Source organism: Colias croceus, chromosome 27 (genome assembly GCF_905220415.1).
Source record: "Colias croceus chromosome 27, ilColCroc2.1".
Taxonomy (NCBI): domain Eukaryota; kingdom Metazoa; phylum Arthropoda; class Insecta; order Lepidoptera; family Pieridae; genus Colias; species Colias croceus.
In genome coordinates, this window is record NC_059563.1 from 1,320,812 (window position 1) to 1,334,931 (window position 14,120).

Sequence of the window (14,120 nt, forward strand, 5' to 3'; positions counted from 1 at the left end):
GGAGCTTGTTGATGTACGTTTTGACAGTTAAGTCACCGACGACCGTTTTTTTTTTTTTCGGAACAATACCGGCTGCTGAATTTCACCATCAAACTGCTCGCCACAAGTTGAAATATCACCCTCAACATCTGGATACTTGGCGCTCTTCCACCGTGCGATTTAGGAGGAACTTTCTACCACGCACCACTCCTCTGTGGAACGACCGCCCAAGCACATCATTTCCGGACAGATACGACTTAGGGTACTTCAAAAAGAGAGCGTACTCTTCCCTAAAAAGCCGGCAACACACCTGCAACCGTACAGGTCTTGTGGGTGATTATGGGCGGCGCCAATCATCGCATCAATCCGGTGACGCGCCAGCTCGTTTGCCCGCTAATACATAAAAAAAAATTAATTTAAATGATAAGATATTGTGCTGATTGGTTGATTGGTTGATTGGTGCTTTAGGTAAATACTATGCTGTTAGTAACTACTGTTCTGCCAGAAGTAGATGTTTCAACTTTTGTTTAAAAGTGATTTTGGATCGAAGTTGACGCAGAGGCGGCGGAATATTATTCCAGCATTTTGTGGAACAGTATTTAAAGCAACCACGAAAAGCCATGCTATGATGCTTCGGTACTGAGAGTACATCAATATTAGATTTTAAAGGATTTCAGCTTGTGTCCTTACGTCAGACGAGCTTCTCGAATATATACAATGGGCGTTTAGTTTTCACAAGATCAAACAGGAAGCATGCCATGAAGAGCTTGTGTCTATTCCTCATTATAAGCATCTTTGAAGAGTTCAGAAAAGGTGTTATGAGGGACCTGGCAAGAATGTTAAAGTAGAATCTAGCACAGGCGTTCTGAACTCTTTGCAAAAGCCTCCGTGACCGTTCCAGTAGACAAGACCCGAATACGCTAATGCAGTAATTGAGTCTAGAAAGGACAAGGGACTCGCACAACCTAAGTCGGAGATCCGTATTAATAAAGGGACGCAAGTTGCGTTACTTTTAGACGATAGAAGCAACCTTAAACAATTTCAAGAATAAGGCTTTCAAATTTGAGATTACTGTCAAAGATCACTCCAAAATTACGAGTCTCTTCCACTTCTTGAATCGGGAAGCCATCAATGGATATTGACAAATTCAGATTTTTTTCTTTATGAACCTGCCCCTTTGCCCCGATGATCCCATAGATTTGGACTTGACGGGGTTTAATAGCAGAGAGTTGTTAGATGCCCAGGTTGCAATACAATATGGTAGTTGGAGTTGATAAGACACCGCGTAATGTCTGCTGAATAAATTGAAAAGATAGTTGTTCCTGAATATCCTCGGTATGACTTGATAACATAAATAAATCACTATAAATAAGCTGATAAATGCAATGTCTTGTTCAAAATAAGGGGGGCGATTTACTAATTCAATATTATTTATGTGTGTTATTACAATAAATAGGTATTTATTGTGTGCCTTCTTAGCAAAAAGTATTTTTTCTCATATCAAGATCAATGAAAGATGGATGGAATGATCATGGAAGATGAAGGCGATCTTGTTATCATGCAATTGACTCCACTTACGAAAGTAAAAAAAAAAAAAATACTAAAGACATTGAGATAATATTACTACGTATGGAGGATACACCACGAACAAAATCTGTGCGCCATTTTTTTGCTCTAACTAAGTTTTAAAAATTATTATCTAGTTAGGTACTTACCGATGAAAGTTATTCCTTTGCACTTTTCCGTATTATTTGTATTATTTGTGCAATATCGTAACACACACGAAGGCATATTTGATGCGTTTCACTTTAAATAACAAATAAAAAATGAGCGTGCAGTTACGCCATATGGCGTATGTTGAGCGGAACATAAGTGATGTAGCCCCAGTGGACCGATTTCGGCGAAATCGGATCTTCTAGCGTGTGCCACCTATATCTGGAGTGAGGCCATCGAGAATCATGGTGAGGCACTCGCAGTCTCCCTCGATATCTCGAAGGCCTTCGATAGGGTCTGGCATGATAGTCTTATCGGCAAGCTTCCATCATACGGTCTGCCTACTGGTTTTTGCGCATGGATCTCAGATTTCTTGAGAGACCGGTCGATTCGAGTAGTCGTCGACGGTTGCTCGTCCGACCAATTGGCTATTAATGCCGGGGTCCCTCAAGGATCAGTTCTCTCCGCAACACTATTCCTGCTACACATTAACGATCTGCTGAAACCCGGTATCTATGGGTACGCAGACGATAGCACCGTTGTGGAGAGATACGCATCCAGCGCGCGAGCCAGTACGGCACAAATCCAGTCTCTACGGGAGGCGATGGTCGAACGCATGAACTTGTCCTTACAGGCAGTCTCCGAATGGGGCGAGGCCAATCTGGTCAAGTTCAATGCGACCAAGACCCAGGCGTGTCTATTCACCGCTAAACGGAGTCCATTCAACCTAACTCCGTCCTTCCAAAGTGTATCCGTACCGATAACTGACCACCTCGAGCTTCTTGGTATCACCTTAACGCCTACTCTCAACTTTGGTTCATACATCGAATCAAAAGCCCAAGTAGCCTCAAAAAAGCTTGGTATACTGGCAAAGGTGAGGCAGTATTTCAGCCCGGGACAGTTGCTCAACCACTATCAAGCACAGGTCCGTTCGTGCATGGAATACTGCTCTCACCTCTGGGATGGATCTGCCAAATACCAGCTGGAGACACTTGAGGCGATAGAGAGGCGTGCAAAAAACTCCAGAGCCTCGCCCACCGTCGCAGAGTGGTAAGTTTATCGGTTTTTTACCGGATACACTTTGGAGAGTGCGCTGCGGAATTGCACGACCTAATTCCGCCATCCCCATTTTTCCATCGTTCGTCGAGGCGCACAGATTCCAGGCATCGCCACATGGTTGACGTTCCATGTACCCGGACAATGCGGTTCGGATCGTCATTCTTTATTCGAACCGCTAGGGACTGGAACATGCTTCCTGAATCTGTGTTCCCCGACGAGTACAATTTGGAGGTCTTCAAGAGGAGAGTGATCAGGTACATTTTAGGGAAGCGCGCTCCATCTTAGGCCACATCTCAGCTTACCATCAGGCGAGATTGTGGCCAAGCGCTCCCCTATTGTACAATAAAGAAAAAAAAAATTTAGGCGGTGTCGTCTCCTTATGTATATCTCAATGACTAAAAAAACATGTTTAATATGTATTATATTTATTAATGTATCTATTTTAAGGTTTTCCTGGATTAGTTTAGAAACAAAGGAAATGATTTCATGATGATAGAGCAATTTGTAACAAGTAAGCGGCATTTTAAATCAGCATTTTTCCATGCAAAATATGAATGAAAAAACTTAGCTCTTTGACTATAATATCTATCTTATTTCATAGAAGGTATCGTCAATTGTCAATTGTATAAACAATAATGATAACCACATTATCAGCCATGTATATAACTAAGCATTTTGCAAAAAATACACATTTCCTGAAGAGACAGTTAGTATTTCACATCTTTTAAAATTATATCTATATATTTAAAATAAAGTGTGTGTGTCCGTCTACAAAGAGGCTTATTAGAAAGTTTTTCTTGAGTTTACTAGTTCAATTTATGAAAGTTACCACCAACACCAACTCCAAGCCATTAAAATCCGTTCAAACGTTCTTGTAATTTTCCCGTATGCGTAGTTACCAACTTTGATTATTGTTACCAAGTTGTAGTTAGATGTGCCATTTTTTCTATCCTTTTTTTATTTTCCCTAGTTTTAATTACCGAACTTCATTATTTCTGAAATGTAATATTTTAAAACATTCATAGCTGAATGTAAAAATAAGTATGGCGACCATTTGGATTCCAACCATTCCATCTTTATCTTTAATACACTGCAAGAATAATAACTATGATATATTCCTAGTTATTTTAAATTTTAATAAAAAACACAGGTCATTTTATAATTGACTCCTGTACAAATAATATTATCAAATACTTTATCATTGACATTTCACCTTCCAGCATCTATATGTCGTGGCCATATCGTAGATTTGCTCATTTCATGAAATGATTGATCACTTCGTGAAATGGTCGCATTTCATGATGTGGCCAACTTAGTTTGACCAGATCGTTAAATCGTCAATGTTTTACGATTTTGTCATCCACATTTAGCCAGATCGTATAAAATATAGGGAGTTGATAAAATATTTAAAAAAATTCAGAATATTTAAAGAATTTGTTTATTGTCATTCAAGTTAGTGCCGCGGCAGCGGCCGGCGAGTGCCAGAAGCGAATCGCTTTTTAGAAAAGAAACAATTATAATAATATCGTAGGATAAATAAATATAGTTATAGGATTTTAGACGCATATTTTTTTTTCAATATAAGATATCCGAAGTTTCCATAGTACTCGAACCTCTTCGTCGTAAATTATTTGCTATGACTTTCTTCATAATGTAATTAATCGTATTATGAACTGTGTTTTTAAATGTGAATAATAAAATTTTCGCCATCGGCCGCCATCTTATCACATAAACACAGCGCTTCCAGCGCCTCTACCAATAATTAATGTAACTATTTTACGATATGATCAAATAATTTTGATCATTTCATGAAAAAACCGCGCGTTTAATTGGCCACATCATGATGTGGCTAATAGACATTCAATCATTTCATGAAATGAGCAAATCTACGATATGACCACGGCATATACATCGAGATACGATAAATCATTATTTTCTTCAGTCTAGATTATTTTGATTACAGGGACAACTGTATATGGTATAACATATATTAAATTCATATTATTCTAATTTTCAGGTGAAACGATGAAGTTACAAATATTTGCCGCGCTTTTGCTATTCGGGCTAGCTCATGCCGCCCCTTCCAACAAAAAACTTGACATTGTGAAGAAAGAACAGTTCCTAGAAAAATTGGTCAAGTACACAGGCGAACACGACATAGTCAAGATAGTGGTTCCTGTGAACTCCTTAAATTTCGACGACTTTGATTCTATACTGGAAGAAACAACTAAAATTCATCCCAATCCCAATGTAGTGGGTAACTTAACCTTATTCTTTATTGAAGCTGATGTTGACGAAAGCGGTAAACTTAACTACCAAGGCTTATACGTATTGAAAAACAACAAAGCGAAGAAGATTCTGGAAAACGGAAGAGATGCGGCTGCTTCAAGTGGTGACAATACAAGAGTCTACTTAGCAGCAAGTGACGGTCTGTACCTTTACAACGACGAAGACCAATCTGCTCAAAAGTACGGCTCAATCACTGACAATATCATTGCTATCGATAAGGAGAGTGAAACCGATGTATTATACATCTTAACTGAAGACAAAACCGTATATAGAGTCACTGACAATGGAAACAAAAAGGAGAAACTCGAAGATGTCAAAAACGCTCAGCAATTTGTGGTAGATAATGAAGACAATCTGTACTTCTATACTACTGATAAGAAACTCTATGTGCGAACGTCTGAGGGAGTCAAACAAGTCGCCGGTTTGCCTGAAGTGCCTTCCAGCCTTTTTCTGCCGAAATGTCCGATTATTTTTGACGACTTACTTCCAATTCTTTTTGACGATAAACTTTATATTGTTTACGCAAACGGAACCAGTACATCATATGGAGTTGTATTCGCTCCTGATTTTCATCCTACTGCTTTCGCTCCAGAAGGTTCGGTTGTCCGATACTACGGATATAACAAGAAAATCTATGAATTCAATTCACTTGCGATACAAAGTGAGAACAATGCTGGTATTAAAAATGACGATTTGATAAGAATTGCTGCAGAAAAACGATTCAAGAATAAGAATAAGGAATAAGTAATCTGAGATTCAAATAACGTAATTGAAATAAAAATTTAAATAACCGAATAGTTATCTTATTTCAAAACAGCCGAAAATTATCGAAACACTGAAATTGATTTAGAAACTAAAGTAAAAATGTAAAAAAAAAACCTTTGGACAAGGCACTTAATACTTCTGTGACTATTACCACATATCTCTACTTTAAAAATTCATTGTAGCCAAATATTCAATAATCATCCAATAATCCATAATCCATACTTACTATTATACTATTATTATAAATGCGAAAGTAACTCTGTCTGTCTGTCTGTTACTCAATCACGCCTAAACTACTAAACCAATTTGCATGAAATTTGGTATGGAGATATTTTGATACCCGAGAAAGGACATAGGCTACTTTTTTTCCCGGGAAAATGACGCATTCCCATCGGAAAATTCAGGTGGGCCGATCCCTTTTAAGCCTAAACTACTTAACAGATTTAAATGAAATTTGGTAAGGAGATAGTTTGAGACATGAGTTACTATTGACCGTAGGAAAACAACGAATTCCCAAGGGAAAAATTACTTTCCGGGGAATCTGAGGTATAAAAGTAGGAAAAAAAAATGAATTAAGTCAAATGTACCCAAGTGACATATCAAATGAAAGGGCATGACGTGTGAATTACAATTAGTCATGTTTTATCAAAATCAGTTCATCCGTTTATTACATATAGGGCACTTTAGGGGTGATAGTGGGGATAAATAATCCAAATCCAAATAGAGCATCAAACAAAAGGACGTGTACATATAGGTATATACAATTAGACATGGTTTACATCAAAATCGGTTCTGCCATTTACTACTCAAAGCCACATAGGCCTGGCCTTTTGCAATTTTTTCTTTATTGCTGAATACACCATTGCTTCTTCCACTGTGGTTACTTGCAAATTGTGCACGGTTTTACTTTAACTTAAAAGATGTCAAGGAAAAACATACTTATGAACACATCGACATATCAACACACATACAAACTTTCGCAATGATAAAATCAATGTGATGTAGGAATGTAATATGGAGGTAGAATTGATAGCTCGGTCTCGCTCACTTGAAAATATAACATGAAAATAAGAAATCGAAGTTTAAAAATATTAAAATAGATATTAAATTTAAAATTAAAAAGACCCCAACGCAACGAAGAAAAGTGTACCTATAGATAAAAGAAACTTCCCGAAATGATCGATCATTTCATGAAATGGTTGAATGTCTATTGACCACATCATGATGTGGTTTGAGCGTATTTGATAAGTAACTACGTATTTTTTTTAAACTCATAAGCTCAGTTTATTACTAAATTTTACTTTTTTATTTTATTTCATTTCTTAACTGTAAAATAATCTGTAAGTGCTTATAATGTAATTGTTATGAAAGTACGTGTTTACTCAATAATTGTGCGTTAAGTGCTCACTACTATGCAGTCACTATTCCACGCGGACGAAGTCGCGGGTACAGCTAGTTTTAATATAAACACAGGTCATTTTACAATTGACTCCTGTACAAATAATATTATCAAATACTTTATCATTGACATTTCACCTTCCAGCATGTATATGTCGTGGGCATATCGTAGATTTGCTCATTTCATGAAATGATTGATCATTTCGTGAAATGGTCGCATTTCATGATGTGGCCAACATAGTTTGACCAGATCGATCGTCAATGTTTTACGATATTGTCATCCACATTTAGCCAGATCGTATAAAATATAGGGAGTCGATAAAATATTTAAAAATTTCAGAATATTTAAATAATTTGTTTATTGTCATTCAAGTTAGTGCCGCGGCAGCGGCCGGCGAGTGCCATAACCGAATCGTTCTTTGTAATAGAAAACAGTTAGGTTATGTTAGGTTAGACTTTGTTATAATAATTTGCCAGAAGTTAACCGCGCGTTTAGTTGGCCATATCAAGAAACGATTTCTTATCATTGATCTGCTCAAACCACATCATGATGTGGCCAATTATAGGCATTCAATCATTTCATGAAATGCGACCATTTTGTGAAATGAGCAAATCTACGATATGGCTACGACATATACATCTCGATGCGATAAATCATTATTTTCTTCAGTCTAGATCGTTTTGATTTCCGGGACAACTGTATATGGTATAACACATATTAAATTCAAATTATTCTAATTTTCAGGTGAAACGATGAAGCTACAAACTTTTGCCGCGCTTTTGCTACTCGGGCTGGCTCATGCCGCCCCTTCCAACAAAAAACGTGTCATTGTGAACAAAGAACAGTTCCCAGAAAAATTGGTCAAGTACACTGGCGAACATGACATAGTTAAGATAGTGGTTCCTGTGAATTCCTTAAATTTCGACGACTTTGATTCTATAGTGGAAGAAACAACTAAAATTCATCCCAATCCCAATATAGTGGGTAACTTAACCGTATTCTTTATTGAAGCTGATGTTGACGAAAGCGGTAAACTGAACTACCAAGGCTTATACGTATTGAAAAACAACAAAGCGAAGAAGATTCTGGAAAACGGAAGAGATGCGGCTGCTTCAAGTGGTGACAATACAAGAGTCTACTTAGCTGCAAGTGACGGTCTGTACCTTTACAACGATGAAGACCAATCTGCTCAAAAGTACGGCTCAATCACTGACAATATCATTGCTATCGATAAGGAGAGTGAAACCGATGTATTATACATCTTAACTGAAGACAACACCGTATATAAAGTCACTGACAATGGAAACAAAAAGGAGAAACTCGAAGATGTCAAAAACGCCCAGAAATTTGTGATAGATAATGAAGACAATCTGTACTTCTATACTACTGATAAGAAACTCTATGTGCGAACGTCTGAGGGAGTTAAACAAGTCGCCGGATTGCCTGAAGAGCCTTCCAGCCTTTTTCTGCCGAAATGTCCGATTGTCCTTGATGACTTACTTCCAATTCTTGTTGACGAAAAACTCTATATTGTTTACGCAAACGGAACCAGTACATCATCTGAAGTTGAATTCGCTACTGATTTCCATCCTACTGCTTTTGCTCCAGAAGGTTCGGTTGTCCAATACTACGGATACAACAAGAAAATCTATGAATTCAATTTACTTGCGATACAAAGTGAGAACAATGCTAGAATTAAAAGTGACGATTTGATAAGAATTGCTGTAGAAAAACTAATCAAGAATAAGAATAAGGAATAATTAATCTGAGATTTAAATAACGTAATTAAAAATTTAAATGTAAATGTAAATAAAAATTTATATAACCGAATACCTAGTTATTTTATTTCAAAACATCCGAAAATTATTGAAACACTGAAATTGATTCAGAAACTTTAGTAAAAATGTAAAAAAAAATACTTTGAACAAAACGCACCTCTGTCTATTACCACAGATCTCTAATTTAAAAATTCATTGTAGCCACATCTTAAATCCATACTAATATTATAAATGCGAAAGTAACTCTGTCTGTCTTAACTACTGAACCAATTTGCATGAAATTTGGTATAGAGATATTTTGATACCCGAGAAAGGACATAGGATAGGTTTAATCCCGGAATTCCTACGGAAACGAGTTTTTCTTTGTAAACGCGGGTGAAGCTGCGGGTGGAAAGCTAGTATTAATATATGTATTTGTATATTAAGCCTGTTTAGAAACATGGGCAAAGACAGTCAGAATTTATTTTAGGTGTCTATTAAAAGTGGAGTGGAGTTCTGGCCCCGTGGTGTCATGTTCCGGCGCGCGGTTTCGCGGGCGGCTTCGCAACACCCAGCCGAAGCCCATTCAGCGCAATATGACTCTGCCAGTGCCGTGAATTGTGTATAGTGTAGTGCTTAATAGTTTTAGTTATAAAATATTATATGTATGCTAGTCTATAAGGTATTTATTCTATGGGTCTGTACAATTTATTGTCTGTTACCTGAAATAAATGTTATAAAATAAGTTTTAAATATTAGTGAATTTATCAAGAAGTGGTGGAACTGGCTTTGATGTGCAAAATAGATTTTAGAAAATGACCTGTTACTTATTACAACATTATAAAATGGGAATTCAAATAAGAAACATATACAAACGATATTTTATTTTAAGCATAGCTCATCTTTATTTACAGCAACTTTAATAATCTTAAGCCTTCTTCCGGAGATCCTTTCGTTTTTGTGTGGCGATACTCTGAATGCTGTCAGTTTTGTCACCCAAGAAATCTTTAAGTTCCTCAAGAATGGAACTTAATACTATTGCAAGCATATTGTACTCGTATAATTTCTTATTATGTCCATAGTACTGGATTAAAGCAGCCTCCATACCATACGCAGTAGGTATAGCGTTAGGTTTGATATCAACGCCGTAGTCTTCTGTCGTACCATTCTCATAAATAATGTACGAGGCGGCATCTACCACTACGGGAATTCCATTATCAAGAAGAATTGGTGGCTTAATAAGGGTAATTTTGGATGGGTTTGAGGGAAGTCCTGTAACATCTTTAACGCCTTCAGAGGTGTATACATGTACCTTCTTGTCAGGGGTGTAGAAGTACAGATTGTTCGAATAGTCTAGTACAATTTGTTGTGCATTCACGATGTCTTCAATTTTGGTTTTCTTATTACCCTCCTCTGTGATCTTGTACACGCTGTTATCTTCAGTCAGGATGTATAAAACATCGCTTTCAATTTCTTGTGCGATACCAATGATGCTGTCAGATATAGAACCGAATTTGGTAGCTGTTTGGTCTTCTTGATTGTAGACGTAAATGCCGTCGCTGGCTGCAAAGTAAACCTTTTTGCTGCTGTCACCAGACGCAGCGGCGTCTCTTCCATTTTCTAGAATCTTCCTAGCTGTTCCATTTTTCAGTACATACAAGCCTTGGTCTACACGTTTACCATTTTCATCTATATCAGCCTCTGCGAAGAAAACAGTGATTTCTGATTCGCTCGATTCGTCGGACTCAGAGGAGTCGTCTTCGTCAAAGTTTAATGAATTAAGTGGTACAAGAATGTTGACAATGTCGTGTTTTCCTGTGTAAACAACTAGAGACTCAGCATAGTATTGGGTTGTTATTGTGAGATGCTCTTCGTCACTGGTTGGCGCGGTGGACACGAAGCCGAGCAGCAAGATTGCTGCGAAAGTTTTTAGCAGCATAGTGATATCTGAAATTAAAAACATTTTTATTTTTCAACTATATTTTATAAATTATGTGTTATTATGTGAAAAAACAAATAAAATTTGAATTTGAATTTTGAACTGATACAACTAGTGGCAAATGCTATATCTCAACGCGTGCCCATTTCTCTATGTAAATCTAAAACCAAATAACTATATTTTCAGGAATTATAATGAAGTTTACATAGTCGGAACTAGTTACGATTGATAGTTAACGTTAGTAATAACTAATAATTGTTCAAATTTGTTTTCTATTCGAATTTATTTTAAAACAGACTTAAATATAACCTGAGGTAACAAATAAAATTTATTAATGTCTATAAACGAGCATAAAGTTAATTTTCACATATATTGTAGATAAGAAGCTTAGATTGATAAATAATTTCGTGAACTGTGCTATCCGGGATACAGGGTAAAAGTCACCGATAATTTTGTTGATAATTTTGTTTGCACAACACTCGCTGTAGGAAATTTCTTTGCAATTAGTCTTTATATATGTAATACTAGCTGCGCTTCGAGGTTTCACCCGCGTGGCTCCGCTGCTGTTGGTTAAAGCCTGATTCCCACGGCATGTTTGCTTCACAAGCATTGGCAGACGACAAGCGCTTGTCGCCATCCGTCGCGATTTGAACTGAGCGTTCCCACGGCATGTGTGCGTATGGCAAGCACTGGCGAGCGACAAGCGCGCCGATTCCCATGGCATGTGGTGTGGTGTGGCGCGGTCGGATTTGTGAAGCAAACATGTCGTGGGAATCAGGCTTTAGCGTAATGATATAGTTAGTATATATGTATTATAATAGCCTATTGCCTTCCTCGATAAATGGGCTATCCAACACGGAAATAATTTTTCAAATCGGAACAGTAGTACTTGAGATAAGCGCGTTCAAACTAACAAACAAAAACAAACTCTTCAGCTTTATAATATTAGAATGTATATAGATATAATATTAAATTGATATTATGTATTTTCTTGTATTTATATATGTCTACAGTGATGCTCGAAATAAATATGAATAATTGTTTATTTATTACAAAAAACCTTATATTTTATCTAAACTTCTACTGACCAACTTGTAATTTTTTACGAAATAAATTATTTATTATTCTATACATACTTGAATATAATATAATGGCACGTTAAGTTTTACGAGTAGGTCTATTTCTAAAAAAACAATGATCCAAATATTTGTAAATTAAAAATTGCCTCTATAATAGGACAGTAAAATTGGTTGATTATTGTTTGACTTGTTATTGATTATAAATATTAAATGCAAGGTTTCATAAAAATCAAAGAAAATTAAATATTAAGGAATTAACAACTTACCGGTACTGTGTGGAGATGAGACTAATCTTCACTTGAACTTGAATAATAGCAGATACAAGCTTATCACTTTGTTTATATTTGATTCGGAGAATTTAACTAATTATAGTACGGGAGCTAACGATGTATTATTATATATAATAAAGGACAGAACCCCGGTTGTCCAATATTTTATTATTGGGATCGGGCACCAGACAAAAATAAGAAGATTTCTTTGTAATATTGTCTCTTTTTTCTGTTTTTAGCCGACTTCAAAAAAAGGAGGAGGTTATCAATTCGGCCGGTATTTTTTTTATGTATGTACACCGATTACTCCGAGGTTTCTGAACCGATTTACGTGATTCTTTTTTTGTTCGATGCGGGATGGTGTCGAATTGATCCCATAAAAATTTTATTCGGATAGGCCCAGTAGTTTTTATTTTATGGGAATTTTTGCAAGTGCAAGTTTGAAGTCGGTTGTTTTTAACGCAGTTATAGACAAGAAAGATTCATTGAACTGCCTCAATCTGTGGCAGTTGAATATAATCTAATTCTAAAAATATAAATATATTTTTACAGACACCCGTACATACAATTACACAAGCATGGAATGTAACTATCTACTATCCAAATACAGGTTGATTCACATAACCTATATTCAAAGTTTTTAATTCTAGAAAATGCTTATATTATTCTATGCAGTGGTGATGTAAATAATGTGATAAATTGAACAATCTTTTTAATTCTTACACTTTTGTCTAGTATGCAAAATCTACGAGATTTTTTTATTTATCACTGTAAATCTAAAGCAGTCATGCTTCTGTTCGAGGCAATCAATAGAAATTTTTTATCATAAAAATAATTATATAACGAAATGTGTAAGCAAATTCTGATCGGCTCCTGTACTAGATTTACTGTATAATAATTTGAGACTGCAAACTCGATTGGTTTCTTTAATTCACTAGTGGTTAAGCACGACGTTTGTCGCGTCAATTCATATTTTTTTATTATATTCAAGGTCATGCTTTAAATAGGCTTAAAAATTAATTTGAAAAACTAATGAAAAAGCTTTTTAAATTTTTCGTAGCAGCTATTATTTATGTAGCATATAATATGACATCGCTTCATTATTACTACATAGTATAAAACAAAGTCGCTTCCCGCTGCCTGTCCCTATGACTTGCTCAGATTAATAAACTACTAGCTTTCCGCCCGCGGCTTCGCCCGCGCAGTCAAAGAAAAACCCGCATAGTTCCCGTTCCCGTGGGATTTCCGGGATTACGTCATTTTCCCGGGATAAAAAGTAGCCTATGTCCTTTCTCGGGTATCAAAATATCTCCATATCAAATTTCATGAAAATTGGTTCAGTAGTTTAGGCGTGATTGAGTAACAGACAGACAGACAGACAGAGTTACTTTCGCATTTATATTATTAGTATGGATGAAACAGATTTTGAGGCGGTTTTTTAATAGGTAGAGTTGTTCATGAAGGTTTTAGACAACGCAGGCAGAGCCGCAGACGGACATCTACTTAGTCTATAGCTGGCAAACAGACAAGTATTTGATTTCGTATCCGTATTCGGATTTTTTTTGGATATTTGTATTGTTTGGTACACAGACATACACAACTCATGTCTTATGTACAAAGGCTGTATACCGCGACGCTTGAGTGTTGCAAATTGGTTGTTTAAATGCGATATGAGGAAAATAGACAAAAACAATCTTTGAGGAAACAATCAACGAAGAACTTGTTATTTATTATTAAAGCGTACATAAACCAATTAAAATCATAGTTTTATAATAAGTTTCATTTTTATATACTTAGATGGCGTAAGTAGCAACAATTTAAGTATAGTATTATAATAATTTAAGATCTGTTAATTTATTTATTTATTTATAG

The 14,120-nt window shown here is 36.2% G+C and overlaps 2 protein-coding genes across 2 annotated transcripts; one reads left to right on the forward strand and one right to left on the reverse strand.

Annotated features, from left to right (window-relative positions):
- Positions 1-7,869: 7,869 nt before the first annotated feature.
- On the forward strand, positions 7,870-9,034 carry LOC123703701. The gene has a single exon (XM_045651788.1). The coding sequence runs from the start codon at positions 7,957-7,959 to the stop codon at positions 8,962-8,964; it is 1,008 nt and encodes a 335-aa protein (XP_045507744.1). The 5' UTR covers positions 7,870-7,956; the 3' UTR covers positions 8,965-9,034.
- A 796-nt stretch (positions 9,035-9,830) lies between these two features.
- LOC123703700 lies at positions 9,831-12,312 on the reverse strand. The gene is made up of 2 exons (XM_045651787.1): positions 12,246-12,312; positions 9,831-10,908 (listed from the first exon to the last, which is right to left on the reverse strand). The coding sequence occupies exon 2, from the start codon at positions 10,898-10,900 to the stop codon at positions 9,890-9,892; it is 1,011 nt and encodes a 336-aa protein (XP_045507743.1). The 5' UTR covers positions 10,901-10,908; positions 12,246-12,312; the 3' UTR covers positions 9,831-9,889.
- Positions 12,313-14,120: the final 1,808 nt, after the last annotated feature.